Source organism: Branchiostoma belcheri, unplaced genomic scaffold (genome assembly GCF_001625305.1).
Source record: "Branchiostoma belcheri isolate BF01 breed outbred unplaced genomic scaffold, Haploidv18h27 scaffold138, whole genome shotgun sequence".
In the NCBI taxonomy this organism is placed as follows: domain Eukaryota; kingdom Metazoa; phylum Chordata; class Leptocardii; order Amphioxiformes; family Branchiostomatidae; genus Branchiostoma; species Branchiostoma belcheri.
This window is the reverse complement of record NW_017802802.1, coordinates 418,231-437,169: the sequence shown is the minus strand read 5'-3', so window position 1 is coordinate 437,169 and position 18,939 is coordinate 418,231. Positions and strand designations below refer to the sequence as shown.

At 44.3% G+C, this 18,939-nt stretch overlaps 1 protein-coding gene across 2 annotated transcripts; it reads left to right on the top strand.

Moving 5' to 3' along the window:
• Positions 1-1,259: 1,259 nt before the first annotated feature.
• Positions 1,260-18,723, top strand: LOC109464412 (homeobox protein orthopedia-like). Of its 2 annotated transcripts, XM_019761390.1 has the most exons (4): positions 1,949-2,316; positions 2,477-2,766; positions 2,919-2,939; positions 15,571-18,723. In XM_019761390.1, exons 1-4 carry the CDS (start codon positions 2,214-2,216, stop codon positions 16,099-16,101), a joined length of 945 nt encoding a protein of 314 aa, XP_019616949.1. In that variant the 5' UTR covers positions 1,949-2,213; the 3' UTR covers positions 16,102-18,723. The 2 variants fall into 2 exon arrangements, with proteins under 2 accessions (XP_019616948.1, XP_019616949.1); XM_019761389.1 differs by lacking the exons at positions 1,949-2,316; positions 2,919-2,939 and adding an exon at positions 1,260-1,516 and having other exon boundaries at positions 2,453-2,766.
• Positions 18,724-18,939: the final 216 nt, after the last annotated feature.

The window sequence follows — 18,939 nt, the reverse complement described above, 5'->3', positions numbered from 1 at the left end:
TACGGAGGCAGATCTCGGGGGAAAGCCTGCCGTGGGGGGCAGCATGGCGACGGCCATCGTTTGCCAAAGAATGCGATCCGCACACGTGGCCGAAAGATGCGGTTGCGAAATACAAAAGCCGCCCGTGTTATGCCCGTCAAATCAACAGTTAATAACAGATTGTTCAGGAAAATTAAAATCACGTCAATCAAGACAAGTGGTCGCACGTGTAGGGTTGTTTCCATTCTACATTATACTCCCAGCGAACACTGGGAAATCTGACCGGCGCAAGTCTTGCGGCGCAGTTCTGTCATCACGGGCCGCTTTTGTTTTGGCGTATTGTTGCGGAGAGCGCGCATTTCACGGCGGTACGTGGCTGACGTATTAGGAACGGATGGAAAGAATAGGCTGAGATTCGATCCTACCGAATAAACCCAATGAAAGTTCCCTCAACCAAGACTAACAGATGGTCACATGAAACTGTACCAACCACAACACAAGAGAAAAAGTAGAAATAAAAAGTGCGCCTTCGTTCCAAGCGTTATGGAAAGCCTTGCCGCTCATGATCACTTGGGTACACTTGTGTTTATCCAGTTTCGTGTTCAAGCTAATAAGCTAAGAGGTGTTTCTACACGGACTAGACAAACACTGAGCATGATGGAGACATAACAGCTTGTGAAGTAGGTATTTTTCTGGGCCAGTGGTCGCGGGATGGGGTCTGTGTCCCAGCCATCCTACCCCGATTGAGTCGACTTAAACACGCCACGGGCCGACATGAAATATAGATGAAACACATCTCGGCTCCTAAAATGAGGAGATTTCAGGGTTTAGACGGTGAGCAGCAAAAAAAAAACCGCGCGAAGAGAACGTAAGATTAAGATGGAGGGGCAAGATCACTCGATCAACAACTTGTGATGTTTAGAATCAGAGTCGCTAAATAGCTATCCGTTTAGCACCTAATCTGTGGCTTCAAAATCCTGGTAAAACTTTTTTCATGCGCCTACTCATACCGCTTTGCTGCTACAAAGAAAACATGCAGGTAAAACATTCGGGCGTTTGCGCTTCTCTGTCGTTCAGGTGAAAAGTGAATAAATTGGTGAGAAAAGGGGAGTGTTTATAGGAAGTTATCGTAGCTAGTTGACACTTCTGGCCTCCCAATTATCCCGATTGAATATTAATGGTCGGTGCGTTGAGACGAGGTGGTAAGTGGCCCTCTCATACTCGGCTTGTCATCAGCTGGCTGCTAGCCGCCCTCCCATTGGTCATTTCCACGGCGACCAATCAGAGGCCGTCTCTGGGCCCGGCGACCGCAGCATCACAAAGAGAGGCAGCCTGGGTCCGCCCGAGGCCGGCGTATATCCCTCGTCCCACCGCCGACCAGCAGTTAGAGTCTCCGTGCGGACTGCCATGGCAGGGGGTGCCCAGACTGCGGTGCTCTCGGCGAACGGCAACTCTCTCCACAATTCCACGGACCCGCTCCTCTCTCACGCCGGCATGCTCAACAACAACGCCTCGGTCAACTCGCCCCTGTCCTCCGGTAAGAGCTCTGGTCCACTTACTTTCTTTCTATAGCTTTCATTACCGCTCACAATTGAACAGTTTCATCTCTTGTTACCCTTAATCAACGCTCAATTCTGCCCATATTCCACCTAAACACGTCGCCTATTTGGCGATATTACGGGTGCAAGGAAATTCATTTTGCCCCAAACGACTTTTCCCTTTCATTCCTCTTTCATCCTAACTTTATTAATTTACTCGCCAGTTTAGTTCAGTGGACCGCGCCAAATATTTTCAAAATCGTCGTCCCTTTCAAGAAGAGGTGTTTTGTGTTTTTTAGCTACGCTATATAATTTGTAAATCGCGTGTGTTGCTTGTGCCACCAAACAACTTGCACTTGCTGCTCTTATACGCCCGCTTTGTGTCAATATACGGAGGCGACAAAAGGCGCACAACAATGGGCCGACTTCATGCCAAATTAGTAACAAGACCTTGGCTCTGCCCCGACGTTACCGTGGATTGTCTCCGTCCGCCCCAGTTATTTCCGACACTTCTGTTTTTTTTACGCGGTGACTGAACATTTCTTGGAAACAGAACCGAGAGAGTCCTTCAGAGAAACAGAGCAGTCTCTCCGTTTCTGCCGTCAGTTCCTTTGGGAACTAGAGAAGCACAAACCTCCGCCTCCTCACCAACCCGATAAACGTTTCCGTTTAGGACCTTTTAGCACTCAATATTTTATGCGAGAATCCTTGGAATCCCTTTCTTTTTTTGGGATGATTCAGAAGTTAGAAGACGAGTGCCAAACGCCTTGGAGAAACAACAAAACACCCGTTCATTCAAGCAAGTCCTTCTGTTATCACACTTTCTGTCCGAGCTATAGGTTGCCACCACTTCACAGGACGATTATCAATTTCGTTGCCTTGTTTTTAATTCCCGTTTCTGTTTTGTTTTTCTCTCTCTCTCCTTCTGAATGCAGTCTTTACTTTCCACGTTGCTTCAGGCATGAAGGAAGAAGGCGTCGACAGCACGACGGCCAGCTGCCACGGGCAGGACAAGGTCCGCGAGCAGGACATGGGCTCCTCGGGAGTCATGGACTCCGGGCCGGAGACGGTCTCGGCCAAGTCCGACCAGTCCGACGACAAACCACAGAAGCAGAAGCGGCACCGGACGCGCTTCACCCCCGCCCAGCTTCAAGAGTTGGAGCGGTCCTTCAGCAAGACGCACTACCCCGATATCTTCATGAGGGAAGAGCTCGCGCTCAGAATCGGCCTGACCGAGTCCAGAGTACAGGTACGGGAAAACTCAATAGTACGGCATTTCTAACCAGTACTTCTCTGAACTATATCATCTGTTACATGTACGGCATGATTATCGCTTTCACTGGTGTTGAAAGGATAGTCTATTTTATAAAAATAATAGGAACTCCTTTGTTTTGTTTCTAGTCACCCGAGACGAGAGTCCAGGTAAAACGTTACGCACAGTTTTCTGGTATCATATCCTCACACGGCCATGTCTAGTACCGGACTTACTACAGCTAGTAGAACCATAAATTGTCATTGTACAAATTTGTTGCTTGGCCGTAACTGTTGCCATGTTTTTGTGTGTATTTCATTTGGTGAGGGATGGAGATACCCGCAGTGGTTTATCTTGTGCTTGGTGGGAAAGTCGCTCTCACTTTTAGCATAGTCTTCAAAAGATGCTGTAGAACAAGGTGGACACGGCTGCAAGAATAGACGTTCCTCAGTTATGAACGTCTGCAATGATAGCTTGGAAATTTCACCTGTTCAAAAAGCCCTCAGGTGTCGGCAAATCCTATTCGAATACTGTAGATGCAGGAGTATTTTAGTGTATTTCATGACGGTACTTGTCGCGTGTGTTGTCCAGCTTGTCCAATCATCTCAACATAAGAATGGCATGTTTCATGTAAATTTCATTAGCAGGTTAGTTGAGATGTAGCCGGTACAATACCACCCAAAATATCGCTTCTTCTTCCCATCATTTCACAGAGAGGTGGTAAAAATCGTAGAGACAGCCCATAGCTGGATCTCCATGCGGCATAAGCTGCGAAAACCCGTGTGATTTTCTTTGTCCGTCACTTCCTAACCGCGAATTAAAACAATGGCTCGTTTTCATTTAAGCTAAGTGAAGATGATTCGCGGGCGTGCGGATTTCATTAGCGCTAAAAGATTAGATTAGATTAACATTTTTACCCGTTACTAAAAGCATTAATCTGACACCGATATTGTGATTAGCACGATATCCTAGCCCGCTGGGAAACGTTCATTCAGTTTGTTTAGATTGGACCCGAAAACACTTGGATCAAAGACACCGAACTACAGGGAAGGATCCTCTTTTGAACACCTTGCGACAGTACATAAAGACGTCTTCTTTCTTTGTTGCATCCCCACCGTTTCCATTTCCTCACGTTAATTATGACAACGCGTGTTTCGATCGCTTTTCCACAATTGTCACCGTGGCACGGCCACCTCAGTGGTCTCACAGCAGTTCATCCACATTTTCTGGGTCACCTGTCGCAGTTCAGAACATACAAACAGTACCCCCGCCACTGCACACCCGCGGGAAAGGCCCTATCAACCCGATCTTACATATGCACATGTATGCTTAGAGACAGGGAATTGGTATAAATGGCAGGTTTTGCGGCTACATGAAATTCCCAGTTGAGGACAAATTATGGTTGATGTAGCTTCTCATTCGCCCCTGCTTCAACAGATCCAATTTCGATGCCTTTTAGATTTTTCTTGATCTCGGACGCTTTGGCCGGCTATATACCGCCCTAACCAGCGCTTAGCAACATCTTGTTATCCCATTTATTTGTTTGATTATGTTAAATAAAACCAATAGTACTCCAGACCTATAGCTTACCCGTGCTAACAAGCGGCCATATCGACTAATGCGGGCTGCGGTTGGGTCGGGTAAGGAAGACGAATGCCGGGGTCAGTTGCTAGAGGCAGACAAGGATTGAACAAAAATAAGATTGACTCTGAGTACCAGACATATTCGTCGCATTTCTCGCCTTAGCCTCCTAAAGAAAACGTACAAGACGTTTGGGACAGTCTAGTGGTGAAAGTCTGCATCTAGTTTTGTGTGACGTTGCCGTCAGGTTTCATTCGGAAATTTGAACAACATTGCAGGCATTTCACAACAGACCGAGACCGGTTCAGACCGTGTGGTTTTAGGTAATAGGAGCGGTAGAGAGACTGTCATGCGGTACTGTTTCATCCCTGAATCTGTTTGTACAGCACTGACACCTTTGTCACGTACCTGTACTTGGCAGGATGGTGCCAAAAACTAGGGTTTAGCTGTAACAAAGGGATTATCATTTCAATTGTTTTAAAACAAGCGCGGTTTCGTTTGTAACTCACGCGATTTCGGCCCGTTCCCACACTTTCGCCGGGGAGTTCCGACTTTGGACGTCCCGCACAAATTTGAGTATTTTTACATCCGAATGGAGCGGCTTAAAAACCTCGCCATTTCACAACACGGCGCCAAGCAGCTCGATCCGACCGCGGTTTTGTCGGCGATGAAAATTCAAAGGGGCTCCGGCGGGCGGCAAACGGCACGCTCCTCCGCTTGGACGGGAGATGATATCTTTCACGCGCCACGCGATGAGCAATTGTGGCTCCTTCAAAATTGCCATATCTTTGGGAATGTAGACACTTAACATGTCATGCTATGACATTATTGGGTTGGGTTTTTCATTAAAAATAATTGGAAGAATAGAATGTGAGACGTTCAGATATTCCTTGGATGTTCCTAGAATGCAAAAAAGGAGAACATTTCAGGTGTGCGTGTAGCAGATAGGGTTACATGTATATAGAAAAGGCCCTCACATTGATGGTAATTTTGTGCACCTGTCATCCCATTATTTGTTTCAGAATCATCCTAACCAAACGTTCTTGAAGGCAGGTAGGGTTAGAGGAATTCTTGACGGGCTGTCTGTGTCGGTTTGCGTCAAAACGGCGGGAATACCGGCGCAGTTCCCTCGCGCCGTGCGCGCAGAAATGGCGGGGTCGTATCTCGGGTCGGCATCTAGCTCGGCAGAAATTGAAATGTGCCGAAATTTGTCGGAGCCGCGGCGTTATCTTCTCCTCTAGCTCGGAAATGTAAAATTGCCGCGAACAGTCTGTTACGATAGGATCTCAGGAAGTGAGCTTGAATTTTAGCACGGGGGCCCGGTGTCCCCGAACGGGGGTTCACTAGCTTGTGGTGCGAGAAATACGGCGCCGTTTCAGGCGTAACGTTACATTCCAATGGCTGGCTTCCAGTACCTAACAGTTTAAGAACAGGTTTCTCTTTCTTTGCACAGTTTAGGGCAAATGTATGACGCTCTAGGCTTCTAGAAACAAACCAACACAACAAAGCCTTAGGAGAAAATTAGCGGGTACTTGAGCACTTTCGTCACATACACAAATGTTCCGATTGACAGAAAAACAGCACCTGATCAGCAAGCGATCATTTGTGAGCTATATTTGTAGAGGAAAAATCCGTACGGGTATGAAGAAACTGTGGTAGACAAAATAAAGTTTAGTCGGATCATAAATCAACTTCCTTCTTATGAATCTGAGCCCGTTTCAAATTGTGCAGTTATCACCTGTCATAAGCACACACTCATTCGTCAAGATATCCGGCCCACCATTTGTACTCTCGCCTGATGCAAAATTGCTCATGCCTACCTAAAGAAAAGATTAGACCGCTAGGATTGATGTCCTCTTCGCCAAAATATGTATCCTGACATTCCTAACAAGACCGATATATTCTCTCTAATGTTGATATCAGATAATTGGTTGGAATGCCCGGATTATGGGAGTGTAAGTAACCATCGCCGAAGAAGGCACCGATTTATTATCTTGATTCTCTTAAACAACAAAAATTGCGGACAGAAAAATGTGATCGGATAGACAAGATTATTTGAGTGCTGGAAACATCCAGGTGATATGGCACATTTGTGTTAAAATGTCGTTTGCACAGGATAGCAGTGCTTGTGTTGTGGTTCAGAATTTTAGTCAAATAATCCACATGTAACTAACGGCTCTACTGGACGGTCTTGTGTTTTTTTACAAACTGGAAAAAAAAGAATTAGAGGGAAATCTACGTCTGAGTCCTGTTATTCTAGCGATAGCATCATCAGCATGCTAGCACAAAGCATCTTGTTTTGTTGTTGAAACTATTAACATAAAAATGAAATTAGGTAGAATACATACACGATTATTATACTGTACGTACATTGCAAAAGATAAGTATGGGAACGGTAAGCAAGCACCCTTTTGGTGATTCACTATTTCATAATATGCACACCTTTTTGTATCCTGCTCCGCTTCTTTTGGTCTTGGACAGAAAAGAAGATAAACAAAGAATAACGAAAAAGTCTCAAAATTGAACTTCATTGGGCTAATAGTAAGAACACAATGTAGAAGGTCGCCTTACCACGTTTTAGACAGACACAATTTGGTATTGTATGATCGCCTGTACTCTCCTAGAGCGGATATTATGACATGTCTCCTGGCTAAGTGTTTGTTTTAGCCGTCTGTAGTCCATTGTCTCAGTTCAAGTGCGATTTGACCGCGGTATTGGATCATATGTGTCCCATTCTACGGTGAATTATTGTACTTGATGCCACCAATGGGACACAAATTGGATTATCCCCGCAACTCAAGGCGTGAATCGGAAAACATGTTAGCGTAGTGCACCTCCACTAACCCTTACTGTCTGCCTCCCTTTGAGTAGTTTTGGGGTTGAACCGAATCTTTTCGACTTTTCGATGTCACAACATCCACTGTCACATTCAATAAACAAAGTATACTCTCACACATAACACCTCCCGCTTACCGCGAATTAAGGTTGATTCCTAGAAACGGAGGGTGCAAAATTGCGTTGGGAAATTTGCCAGCAACTCTTACAATACTGTGGCATAACCGACTACGAAATCTTTAGGAATCTAGAACAATGTTGAGTCTAGTCCGTTATGAAATGCACACTCTCATGAAGAATGTGTCGGGAGGTGAATTGTAATAGCTGCTCTTGGGTTGAGTAAACAATTCTTTTCTAAACTGTGTAGATTATGAACAGGCAAAATAAGAGCACCCATTACCGTTTCTTTTACATCGACAACACAGTAGTAATATGATAATCGTTACCACAAAATTTGTCCATGGATAAAAAAAGGTTTGATATCATCTGTTAGGACTCAACATCAAAACACACCAAATCATATAATCACTACACAAGAAAACGTACTGTCTCTTCAAATCTTCTATGCTCTCCCTCAGTTCTTCTGTGAGATGTGAATATCTGATTCCTTCCATCTTCTGAAGGATGGAAATCTTTGAGTTTATTTTGTATATAATTTCATACTACTGTTATTCATTCGCTTTACATAATACCTAAATATACAAATCACGATAGATAAATATAACGAAGTAGGAAAACGCATATTTTAAAGACAACAGCACTAACAGCAAAGTACACAGCTACAACATTATCTTTGTGAAGCGTAGGACAAGTCAACGGTCTGACACGTATTCCCGATCAGTGCACTACACAAGGGTCAAGGCAGCTACCCTTCTGCGTTATGAATAAGAGTTCAAATTATTAAAATAAGCGACTCTTGGTATAATACGCATACATAACCTTTGATTATGATGGCACTGCATTTCAAGGTATCTTCACTCCGGGTGTTTCTGTGTTTGATAGATACGAACACAGTAGACCAGTACGATTCCATCAAATGTGACGTCTGTTTGGATAGATTGACAGTATACACTAGTATCATCTCATACGACATGGAAGCAAAATTGAAATGGAGACATGTTGACATCCAGACACGTACATTTCCTGCATTCCTTGGCGCAATGGTTATAAATGACGTAAACAATCATATATAATGTACCATGATCGCCGTAGATTTGCGTCAGTCTTATTCCGTGATGGCTTAGCGGCCTGATAATCATTCCCGATATTTTTCCTTCTCAGTAACGTCACGTACATACCAGTAGTCGGAAGTCGTTAAATTATGTTTGTTGTGCGTTCCATCAAACTACAACGGAACAGGACAGACAATGAAAGATGTTGCGCCATTTCCTGATTTCAATAGCTGAAATAAATTTTGCCGGTAATTCTTATGGAAATATGATAAGAGAAAGGGACAATAACATTTGTGGCTGTTTACGAGAATTGTTCATCTCGCTATTACAAGATTGTATAATTTTAGCTGCCTGTAAAACTGCTGTTTTCGTATCATATTGTCGACATAATAACGAATTGTTATTCCAGCAAAAATAAACGATTTGGTGTAAGCAAAAGGTTCTTCATCAGAAGCAGGGGATCATATTACAACTTAGAGTTGGTTAATGACATACATAGCTTGTTTAGGGTGTATAGCTGGGCGTACAGGTTATAGAATGGGTAATTAAAGTGTGGTATTGTCTGTGGGAAAGAGAAACACACACAGGACGGGAGTGAAACGGGAGGCCGTTCCCCCGGCACTGACTGACTTCGGCTCGTGTTCTCTTTAATCAAAGATTTCTATGAAATCGTAATCGAAACGGACAGATCCTTTGTGCGGGCAGTGACTGGTGGTGGTTTTCATTTTAACTTTCAAAAGCCCTGGCGGCCCATTCACGGGGGAGAATGTACCCAGGTTCGTCTGGACTGGCTTAATACTGGGGGATAACAGGGAACGGGGACGTCTGTTTAAAATGCCATTTTATGGGCGCGTGCTGAGCGGAATGTACGCAGGGAGACCGGCGACCGAAAATCCAACATTTATTACTCTTGAACTTTCACTCCGGCGTCTCAGCCGGCTTGATAAGGTAAAGCGGCCGCCGCGAGCTCGGCCAATCCCGGCCGCTTGCCCCACAAAAGCCGCCGAAGCTGATGTTAACAGCAGCCCTGCCGTGATTTACTGTGTCGTGCTAACTCGCGGATATTATATGGCGCCTGGGCACATCATAGACAAGCTTTTCCTCCGATATTTCCTACCGTTTGATCGTTATCGGGGGAAATCAGACGAACTGGAGGAAAAAACGATCCTGTATGTATAAAAACCCCAGAACGGTCGTAGCTAGTTATGAGTTGCGGGGTCGCTGGGTTGTTCACGTAACGGCATTTTGAAACACACAAAAACGCACTTACGACCTGCAATTCGATTCTACCAAAGCTCCGCAGACGTATTATGTTTTTTTATTCTCTTGGCTGAACGCGTAACAAACGGGTTTTAGATTCCGTGTTGTGACTGTACATCCCGGGGCATTGTTATGTGATGTACATAATGTTTCCTAAGAGCTGTAAGCGTACTCTCCAAGCACAGGTTTAGGCTTCGGCTTATTTTTGACGTGTTTTGGGCATTTTATCGGGCATTCTTCTTTTGTAACCGGTATCGTTTTTTCTTCGGTGGCGTATATGAAACTGCCCTTCCAATTTCCTACCGTCTTGCCAATTTGATACTGTTTTGTAGCCACCAAAAGATCTGCTTCGAGATTACTGTAAGCGGTTGTATGAGAAGGCACAGCGGCGGGTTGATAGCGTATGTCGGGAGACCAGAAAGCCCGGAGGAAGGGCAGTGGACGTCCCGCGGCGGGGATATGATGTAGTACCCGCCTGTGGTTTGTAATATATCTATGGCCACGGTGGGAAGATCGCTGGCAGGCTATTCAAAGTACGGCCACTTCTCCGCCTCTCCTACAAAGTAAGTGTCGGCTGTGTGCGGTACGATTTCACCTGCACAGCACGGGTTGTTCCTGCACAGTTTCCACAGTTTTCTAGCCCATTCCACACTCTTCGAATCAGTAGTAAAATAGTAGAAATTTGCCAAATAGATAGGTTGAATAATTTAGCAAAGGACTTAGCCAGCCACATATGAATTACACACATGCAACAAAGAATTGAAGTTTTTCCGGCAACCCGAAGAGTCTTCATGAGGGAGGAATACAAGAAATTGTTAAATGAAAAAGTTAAATTGGCCCAAAAAAGTCTACCAATTTGCGATCTTTTCTGAACAACGGCATCTTCCAACGGCCGGTGATACTAGAATTGAGAGCAGGGTATCCAAATGAACAGTTCTAACAATATCATATTCATAATCGCTGAACAAAATGTTTGTAATTTTCCACGGATGTGTGCAAAATCCCGTTTTTGTCTGAACTTAGCCACTGTTGAATCTGAAATCTTCTGAAGTATCTGGGGTACGGTGCCCACGTAGATATTTTCTGTTTCTATAGCTAGCTTTGAGAAGCACGAAAAAAAAGTTTTTTTCTGTTCAAAATCATAATGCATCAGAGTCGTTAGTGTACATAAATGCTCTTCAGTGGGTTAACCTTGAACTCTCTAGTCTCCACCAGACTCCTTTGCAGGCTGAATATATACTGTAGTAGAAATCGGCTAAGGGGAACATCATTGGCCAGAGGAGTTGGCCGGCCATAGAGGGCAAGCTGGAACCTCTATGGTCGGCCAACTCCTCTGGCCAATGATATGTTCCCCTTAGCCGATTTCTACTATTTATTCAGCCTGTAAAGGAGTCTGGTGGAGACTAGAACTCTCATGAGCGCTATACGGCCGCTACCCATAGGCTTGGTAATGCAGTAAGATAGAAAACGCGAAACAAGGCAGCCCATATAACCATATCGGCTAGCTACTCGAGAATAAACCAGCATTATGTAACACAGCTGATACCGCAGGCCCACATCGTTTGGCCCAACTTAGCGGCGGCTGAATTAGCCTGATGCCGCGCGCGATCTTTCTCTCTCACCCCACTCACTTCTGACACGACACGCTCTGACTGTGCGGTCGTTGAGCAAATATGAAAACGATATGATCACAGGCATGTTACGTGTGAAATCGGGTTATTGCCGCTCCACTTGTGCTGATATCATCCACTTAGCGGCCTGCCAGCTTCCGGGCCGGAAATGTTGTCTAGTTCGTCCTGCGAGAAGGGGGAGTGCGGTGTGTATGTGGGATGTAGACAGGCTGTGTGGTTATCATTGTCGGTGTTCTTTCTCCAAGTGTTTCTTCTTCACCGATACGTTAGTGTTAATGTACTACTGTATTTCGAGGTAGATGTTCTTTTCAACTCACGAAATAGAAATTATATTTATCATTCGCAGTCTTATGTCTTAATCTACATCTTTGTGTTCATATTGCGGCCGTTTAGTCTTGAAGGTGTTCTACAAACGTATTGTCTAGTTTAGTTCAGATGAAGGAAGGGGGTTGGTATGTTTTTCTTTAAATCTCTTGCTTCATTTTTCATCAATAGGTTTAATGGGATAAAGTTCAGAGATGTGCAGGTCACTTGAATATGGTCTTCTTGATTCTTAAATGAAAGACGGACAATTTCGGATATAGGTTTAATTGGGAAAAAGGTTGTTTGATTTGATTTATAAGGCTGTGTAAATTGTATACAGCGAGGACTACCGACTAGTCAAATGCTATTATAAAGGGCTAGCCCTGGCTGGACAATATACAATATACAATACAGAACGGTTTACAATGCTCAAGTGCGTTTAGAGGTAGCGTTTATATTTTGAGATATACACATTATAAAAAGCAGAGAGGTATTTTTAATACGGTGAATAATTTTATGTGCACTGTTCAGAATCATATTTGAAAAGAATGACGACAAGTGTAAAGAATTTTTTTCCTAGATCCTGTCTTGATAATTCATCAGCTAGATTTCGGAATCAGCACTAAGGACAGAGCTAACGCTAACATCTTTCCGTGCTTAATTCAACTTATAAAGAAACTATGATAGCAGTTTTGGTGCTTAGTATAGTTTTGTTTTTGTAAACAGATAATATTTCCATGACAAATCTTACTGAAATATATAAATAATATTTTTCTGGTCGATGACAAGAAGCGATCGTCCCCGCTCGGCTCCGGCGGGTTAGATAATAGGATATCACCTCTCCACCCATTTCCTCTCGCCTGAGATGGCTCTTCATAATGGCATCCCATATCCGTCTAACGAATCCAGCACCAAATTGCTCATGATCACAAATGTTACGAGAGGCCAGGAAGCCAGCAGGGTTATCAAATCCGCGTCACTCCGCAGCTAATGAATGTTATTCCCCCTTCCCGCCCGCCCGACCGTAGTTGCCCATTATCCCAGACGCCATATATGTTTAAAGATTTCACTTGTTAGCGCTACCGCGAGCTCTTACCCCCGCGCGGTGGCAATGCGCGAGATGCCCCTATTCATTCTCTACATTCACATTATTAGTTCCCCGTATCGATTTCCGAAGAGGTTGCGGCTAATGTGTTTATGATGGTACTTTGCGGGTCTGGGAAGGAAGGAGAGGGCCCGGAAAAAATCGAACCGGGAGAAACGGGGGAGACGTAAAGTCGACTTTGCGGCGGGCTTAACGACCGAACGGAAGCCCGCTGTAAAATGTTACGTACTCAAGAAACAAACTGCAGGGATATTCTCTTCACATATATGTCAATATTTCTCCCAGGAAGACGAGAGATAGTTCTTATTTCGCACTGAATGGTCGCTTGGTGGTGTTATTTTTGTGTCAAGATCGTTTGCACAAAAATAGTCCCGATTAAATGGTAAGATTGAGCTTTTCCACACCAGGCACGGGCTGCGGATCATAGTATCATGTGTCAAGTAAATGTCACCAATAATGGTCTATTTAGTCTTTGATTTATAAGCGCATTTCTGTGGTCAATAGTCTCATATTTCCTCCACTTATTTGCCGTATCTTTTCATACTCAATCTTCCCTTAACAGGGCCGGTTAGTGACCGTATTTTCCGTCCGCTACTCAGTTAAAACGTTAAAACACACGATGAGAAGGATTAGGAACTGTGAATCAAAGACGCTTTGGTAGCAATGTCGATTCCTAAATACCAAAGGTAGTTTCCGACATCAAATTGTCATCTCTATATATATAGCTAGTTGGATGAGCTTACTCTTCCCTTTTCAGTTCACGATTTCTAACTGCTGTTTGTCATAAGCCCAATTTGTAATGAATAACTGACATTTTACAAGCTTAAAAAACGAGCAAGATCAGGACACAATCATCGCTTTAAACCGCGATTACAGAAGAATTTAATTCTGCGTTACAAATGTTATGTTGATCGAAAATCTCTCTCCTAGTTGTCTTTTTCAGATACTGATACTGTCATGTTAAAGGTGTTATGGAAAACTATGAAACTGGTTTGTCCTCGATGCACAATACTTTTGGTTAATGGCATACGCCTAATAAAGATCCAGTCGAATTTATATAACCTTTTTTGAAGGACCAAGTGAATTTAACTTCAGCAATGGTTTTCGAACGATACAATTTGACAGCCTTATAAGTAACGTCATGGATGTATGTCAGCGGTTACAACCATGTGAGATATGACATAGGAGCCATGTGTGCACATACTTGTACTAAGGAGGTTTAAGTATAACCTCCTTGCTTGTACAAAGGTATTTTTCATGAATGCACGGAAGAATACTTCCTAGGCGAAGTTGTAGAAGGCCCATCAATATTTCTTTACGTAGTTCTCGACCTTATGCACATAGAAATTAGTCTCATAAACCAGACGCTAATTTCTGCATCTGCTCCAAGTTTGCCGAGCGCTAATGACCCCGCTCCCCTCCGCGGCGGCCCTCCCAGAGTTCCCGGCTCAAAATTAATGAACTTCATCAGCAATTAGACCAGGATGGATGGAGCCGAGCTGACGAGCGGGGGGATGACGCAGGCCCCTCGGAAGCCGACTGTCTATTAAGGAGGTTTTTCCTCATGTGGTCTGATTGATGACGGAGCACCATGTGTGTAATTATCCGCGAAAGCCTTGTTGCTTTTCTTCCTTGAATAAAACACTTTATTAAATCGGAAAACGCAAATCGCGGCGCGCGTGATGCACGGCGTTTCGGGAGAGCAAGATGTATGTGACGGGGAGACTGCGGGTATCAGCGGCCGCCGGAGGGCTGGGAGGGATGTTTGATGGCTCCCAGGAAAGGATAGCTTGACAAATAAATTGGTGTAACGTGTTGTGCGGGTCAAAAAAGTGAAACACCATTAATTATAGCCGTCGCGATTGTTCTATTGCAGATAAAACCCTCGCATATGGAACTCCACTGCCAGAAAGTGTTCTATATCAAAACTATGAGGAGTCGTTCCGCTGTTCATTGTTTGTTGGTTATTTCAAGGAAGTTTAAGACAGTCTGAAACCTCTTTAGTTAGTCTAAGAACAAACCGTCAGCCTTCTGCCATGTTGATCTTCTACTCAAAACGCTAAGACTAACCTAACGAAGAAATAGCTTATTAGTATGCCCACACCTCATTTGTAGGAGTTTCGTCCTGGTGATTCGGTTAATATCTTCAACTACTTCTACGTGAATGTATATTTACGTAGAGTTCTTTTTAGAATCACGTCTATTAAACCTTGAATAAAAGATGTGTTTAGCCAAAGTAACGCATTGATTTCTGTCAGAAAGGATAACTCTGATTCAGTTTGGTCCTGTTGTTATACTGATGAATCAGGTTGCATGCTAAGCGCCGTGGGACCAGAAAATCGAAGAAGGAAAAACTGTGCCATGACACTTCATAAAATGGATTTCTGGTTCAGCACTAAGGACAGAGCTAACGTTAATGCCTCTACACACTAACTTCTAGTTCTTAACACTTAAGCGCTGAATTTTATATCACAACACGGAATAGTTTACTGCTGTCGACAATGTTAGATCTATCGTACCTAATGTTGCCATTTCTCATATACTTCTTTGGTACATAGTTTTGCAAATGGTGGTATTAGAACAGTTTACATGACTGTCCCTTTTGCCAAAATTTTGGACAGAACATGGTTTTGAAGTTGGATTAACAAGAATGTAGGATATTTTTTGCTGTGTTTCGTGGCTGGGGTTTTACTACAGAGCCATTGGTTTCACTTTATTGTCAGGTTTTAATCTGTTTTGATGCCGCGTTTTGTCCAGGTTTGGTTTATTGCCATGTTGTTGATGTGCTGTGATGGTGTGTTTTGTTCAGGTTTAGTTTATTTGTAGGTTTTCAATATGCTTTGTTGCTGTATTTTGTCCAGGTTTGGTTTATTTTTCAGGTGTTAAAGCTGTTCTCTTTCTGTATTTTCTCCAGGTGTGGTTCCAGAACCGCCGTGCCAAGTGGAAGAAGCGCAAGAAGCAGTGCCAAAACGCCGCCCAGTCCATGCTGCGGTCTCCGCTCCTGCCGTCTCACGGCCTGCCGCAGTTCCCCGGCTCCATGGCCGAGTCTCTCTGCTCCTTCCACACCACCGACAACCGCAGCTGGTCCATGTCTGGCGTGGGGGCCGTGGCCACCGCGCCGCCCCTCCCGCTCCCTCCCTCCATCCCCCGACAGAACATGTCCCAGTCCATGGGCGGGATGAACCAGATCCCCGTCACCCTCCCGGGCGCCATCACGGTCTCCAACGGCGGGTCCGGAGTCAACCACGGCGGCTACGGCTCGCCATACGGCAACGGCATGTCGGCCTCGCCGCCCCTCAACAACTTCTCCACCAGCGCGTCCAGCCAGATGTCGTGTAGCTCGCCAGTGGACAGCGGCGACGCCTGGCGGGGGTCCAGTATCGCCTCCTTGCGGAAAAAGGCCATGGAGCACGCCGCCTTCATCAACAACGTCGGCTTCAGATAAGCGCCTCCGGCCGCGCGGGTGGGCCTGGCGGGTGGGGACCAAAAGGTTCAGCAGCCTCTTTAGCAGGCTTCTCGGCTTTAAGTTTTCACTAGTTTATTGGCGTTTTTTCCGTCACCGTGACCCCTTGCTACTAGACGGCGATCGCCGAGCGACCAAAAAGTAATTTTTGTGACCCTTGAGTTTAATGCTCGGTGCAATAGTTTTTGGTTTAAAGACAAAACACAACACAAAATTATTCTTTGCGTATAAAATTCGTTACGTTGACCGATTTGAAACATATTTAGTCACCCAGCGGTCGCAGCCTCTAGTAGAAAGCGGTAACGTCCTCACGAAGGAGCCTGCTACATTGGCTACCAAAGGGCGGAGGTTTGCCTGCAGACGTCTAAGCGCCACTTTGCAGTTGCACACGGGTGTAATACATTGTCTTAAAGTACTGTAGTGTAACGTGCAACTGCTGAGTGTCCCGCGGGCGTTTGCAAGATTTATCATTTATAACTTTTAGACATGGTGGTTGTGATTTAAACCTTACATCCACAGTTGGGATGAAACAAAGAGAGTCTTCATACGACGGGGAAATATGTGCATTTTTACGTACATTGTTGGCGACAGATGTTCTAAATTGGATATCGATACCTGCTTCACACAGACCCTTTCACTGTATTTGACTATGCGTATCGTTTGAGAAACATTATGTCTTATCCATTGAAATATGTAGCAGTGTTCAACTTGAGTTTCTAATATTTTAAAATTACATTTAAAAAGCAGTCTTATGGTAGACGATTGCACCAGGTTATACACATCTCAGCAGATTTTGAAATGCCCTGTGTCTTTGATGCACTAAATGAAAAGCCGCCATCATGTTTAAAAGCAGTAAAAGGCTTCACCAATTGACAACTTGTTTCTCGGAATATTCAGCATAAAACGCGAGTTTGGGATGGTAGAAATACGAGTAATAACACGTAGTGCTACAACTTTATCTTGGGCACTTCGATTCTTGGAAGCTCCAATTTTGCAGATGTCGTTTGGCACAACTGAAGAGAAGAAAAGACACATAATAGCTATATTTTGATGGAATTCCCTGGAAAAAAACCGTTGCAAGGTCTACTCGAATACAGGAAAGATCAATACGATCATATACGAGAAACAAGAAAAGATTGGATTAGCGGAAAACCTTAAGTTTGTTGTTTGTTGTACAGGATCTTATAGCGAGGACTTAAAGAGAGCTGTCCTAGACCATAAGAAAACTTGTTGTACTCTATACCCCTTCTTATCCTCCGATCGAGATGTTTTCTTGTATATTTGGCACTGGAAAGTATTTGTATCTATGGAGATTTTACCGCTTAGTGTCTGTAGTTGGGGTGATGATGTTGTACATATTTTTGGTGTAGAGTGTAGGATCCAAGCGCCACTGCTGGTTGTTATTTAACGTAATTTAAGTCTGTAAAAAGCAGGACACGTGCTGGCTTACACTAGAGGTTGGCCATTTTCCAAGGAAGCCGTTTGGCAAGGCAGAAGCGCCGGGGATGAGTAACAGTCTGTAGTGTCTGGTCGGATCTCCGCGCGATCAAAGCCACACTGTTGCGGCAGTCAATCGCTTATGTGCAATCAACTTCCAGATCCTTGTGACTGCCTCCAGAAGCACTACTGACCTCCAGATAAATCAGGAAAAAAGGTCCTTTGTAGAGATACTTTAATGTCGCCTCCATATCGGCCAAAGACGTCGGGGACGAATCGAGACATTCATCGCGAAGCGGTAATGTCCCCGCCCTCTCTCCGTCTGTCCGGCTGCCGGAGAAGACCACGTATTACTTTGCTTTTTATCCTCGACAGTTTTCTTTTTATCAAGCCGTAAATGTGGAAAATCGGGAAATTAAGCCATGTTTATTCATTAGACATTAAAAGACATATTATTTATCGGATCAATGTAACTCGTGTTGCCTGTAATGAAATTACCGTCCCACTAATTCTGAGGAATGAAACCGCGGCTCTCAGGAGGCACGGGGGGCTTTGAGAGCCCCATACATTTTCGGCGGTCTGTTTAGGGAAATTCGATAGTTGCGGCTCAATATCCCCGGGTATCCCCAGGCGGCTTCGCCCATTACCTGACGATCGCCGTTTTGTGATAGAAATGTCCTCAGTGATGTGTCATTCCGGATTAGCGGCCCATTCTGCAGTAATATCGCCGTGGTCTCTGTTGTCGGCGCCCCTATCAGCACGGGAAGAACGCAGGCTCGTTTGCAGCGGCCCGGCCGTATAAGAGCCGACGTTCCCCTCTTTTCTAGATGTCGTTTTTTATTGCCGGCGGCGTGCAGGAAAATGGCCACGTTTCTAACCTATTATGGAACACCGATGAAGTAATAAAGCATTAATTTACCGCGGCTAGCCTTTACAACCCCGCTGTGGGTCAGTCGTTAGGGTAAAGGGAGTTGGTTGGACTGATATAAGACCTAAGGTCCCGGGAAATGTAATGTATACATTTGTAATTCAGTCACCCGTTTCTGTATTTGTACATGTTCTATTGAAAACACCGCATGTTACGTTCCTCGGTCCGATCATTTTGAAGATGGTGTACAGATGTTTACCATTAATATATAAAGTGTTTCCAAATAAATCGTCCAAATGTTCTGTACTATTCGTCTCTGTTTTTTTTTCCTGGGCTATGCAGCAATTATGGAACTGGATGCTTAAACATTAGTATTTTTCATATATTCAATAATTTTTGGGTTTCGGTTCTAACGTTTTACGGATGTTACTGTAATCAAGTAAGGATGGGAAACATTTGATGCCACCTTTCTATCTGCCGTTAAGGGGCGTTTTAAAAGGGAATCTGTTTGTGTG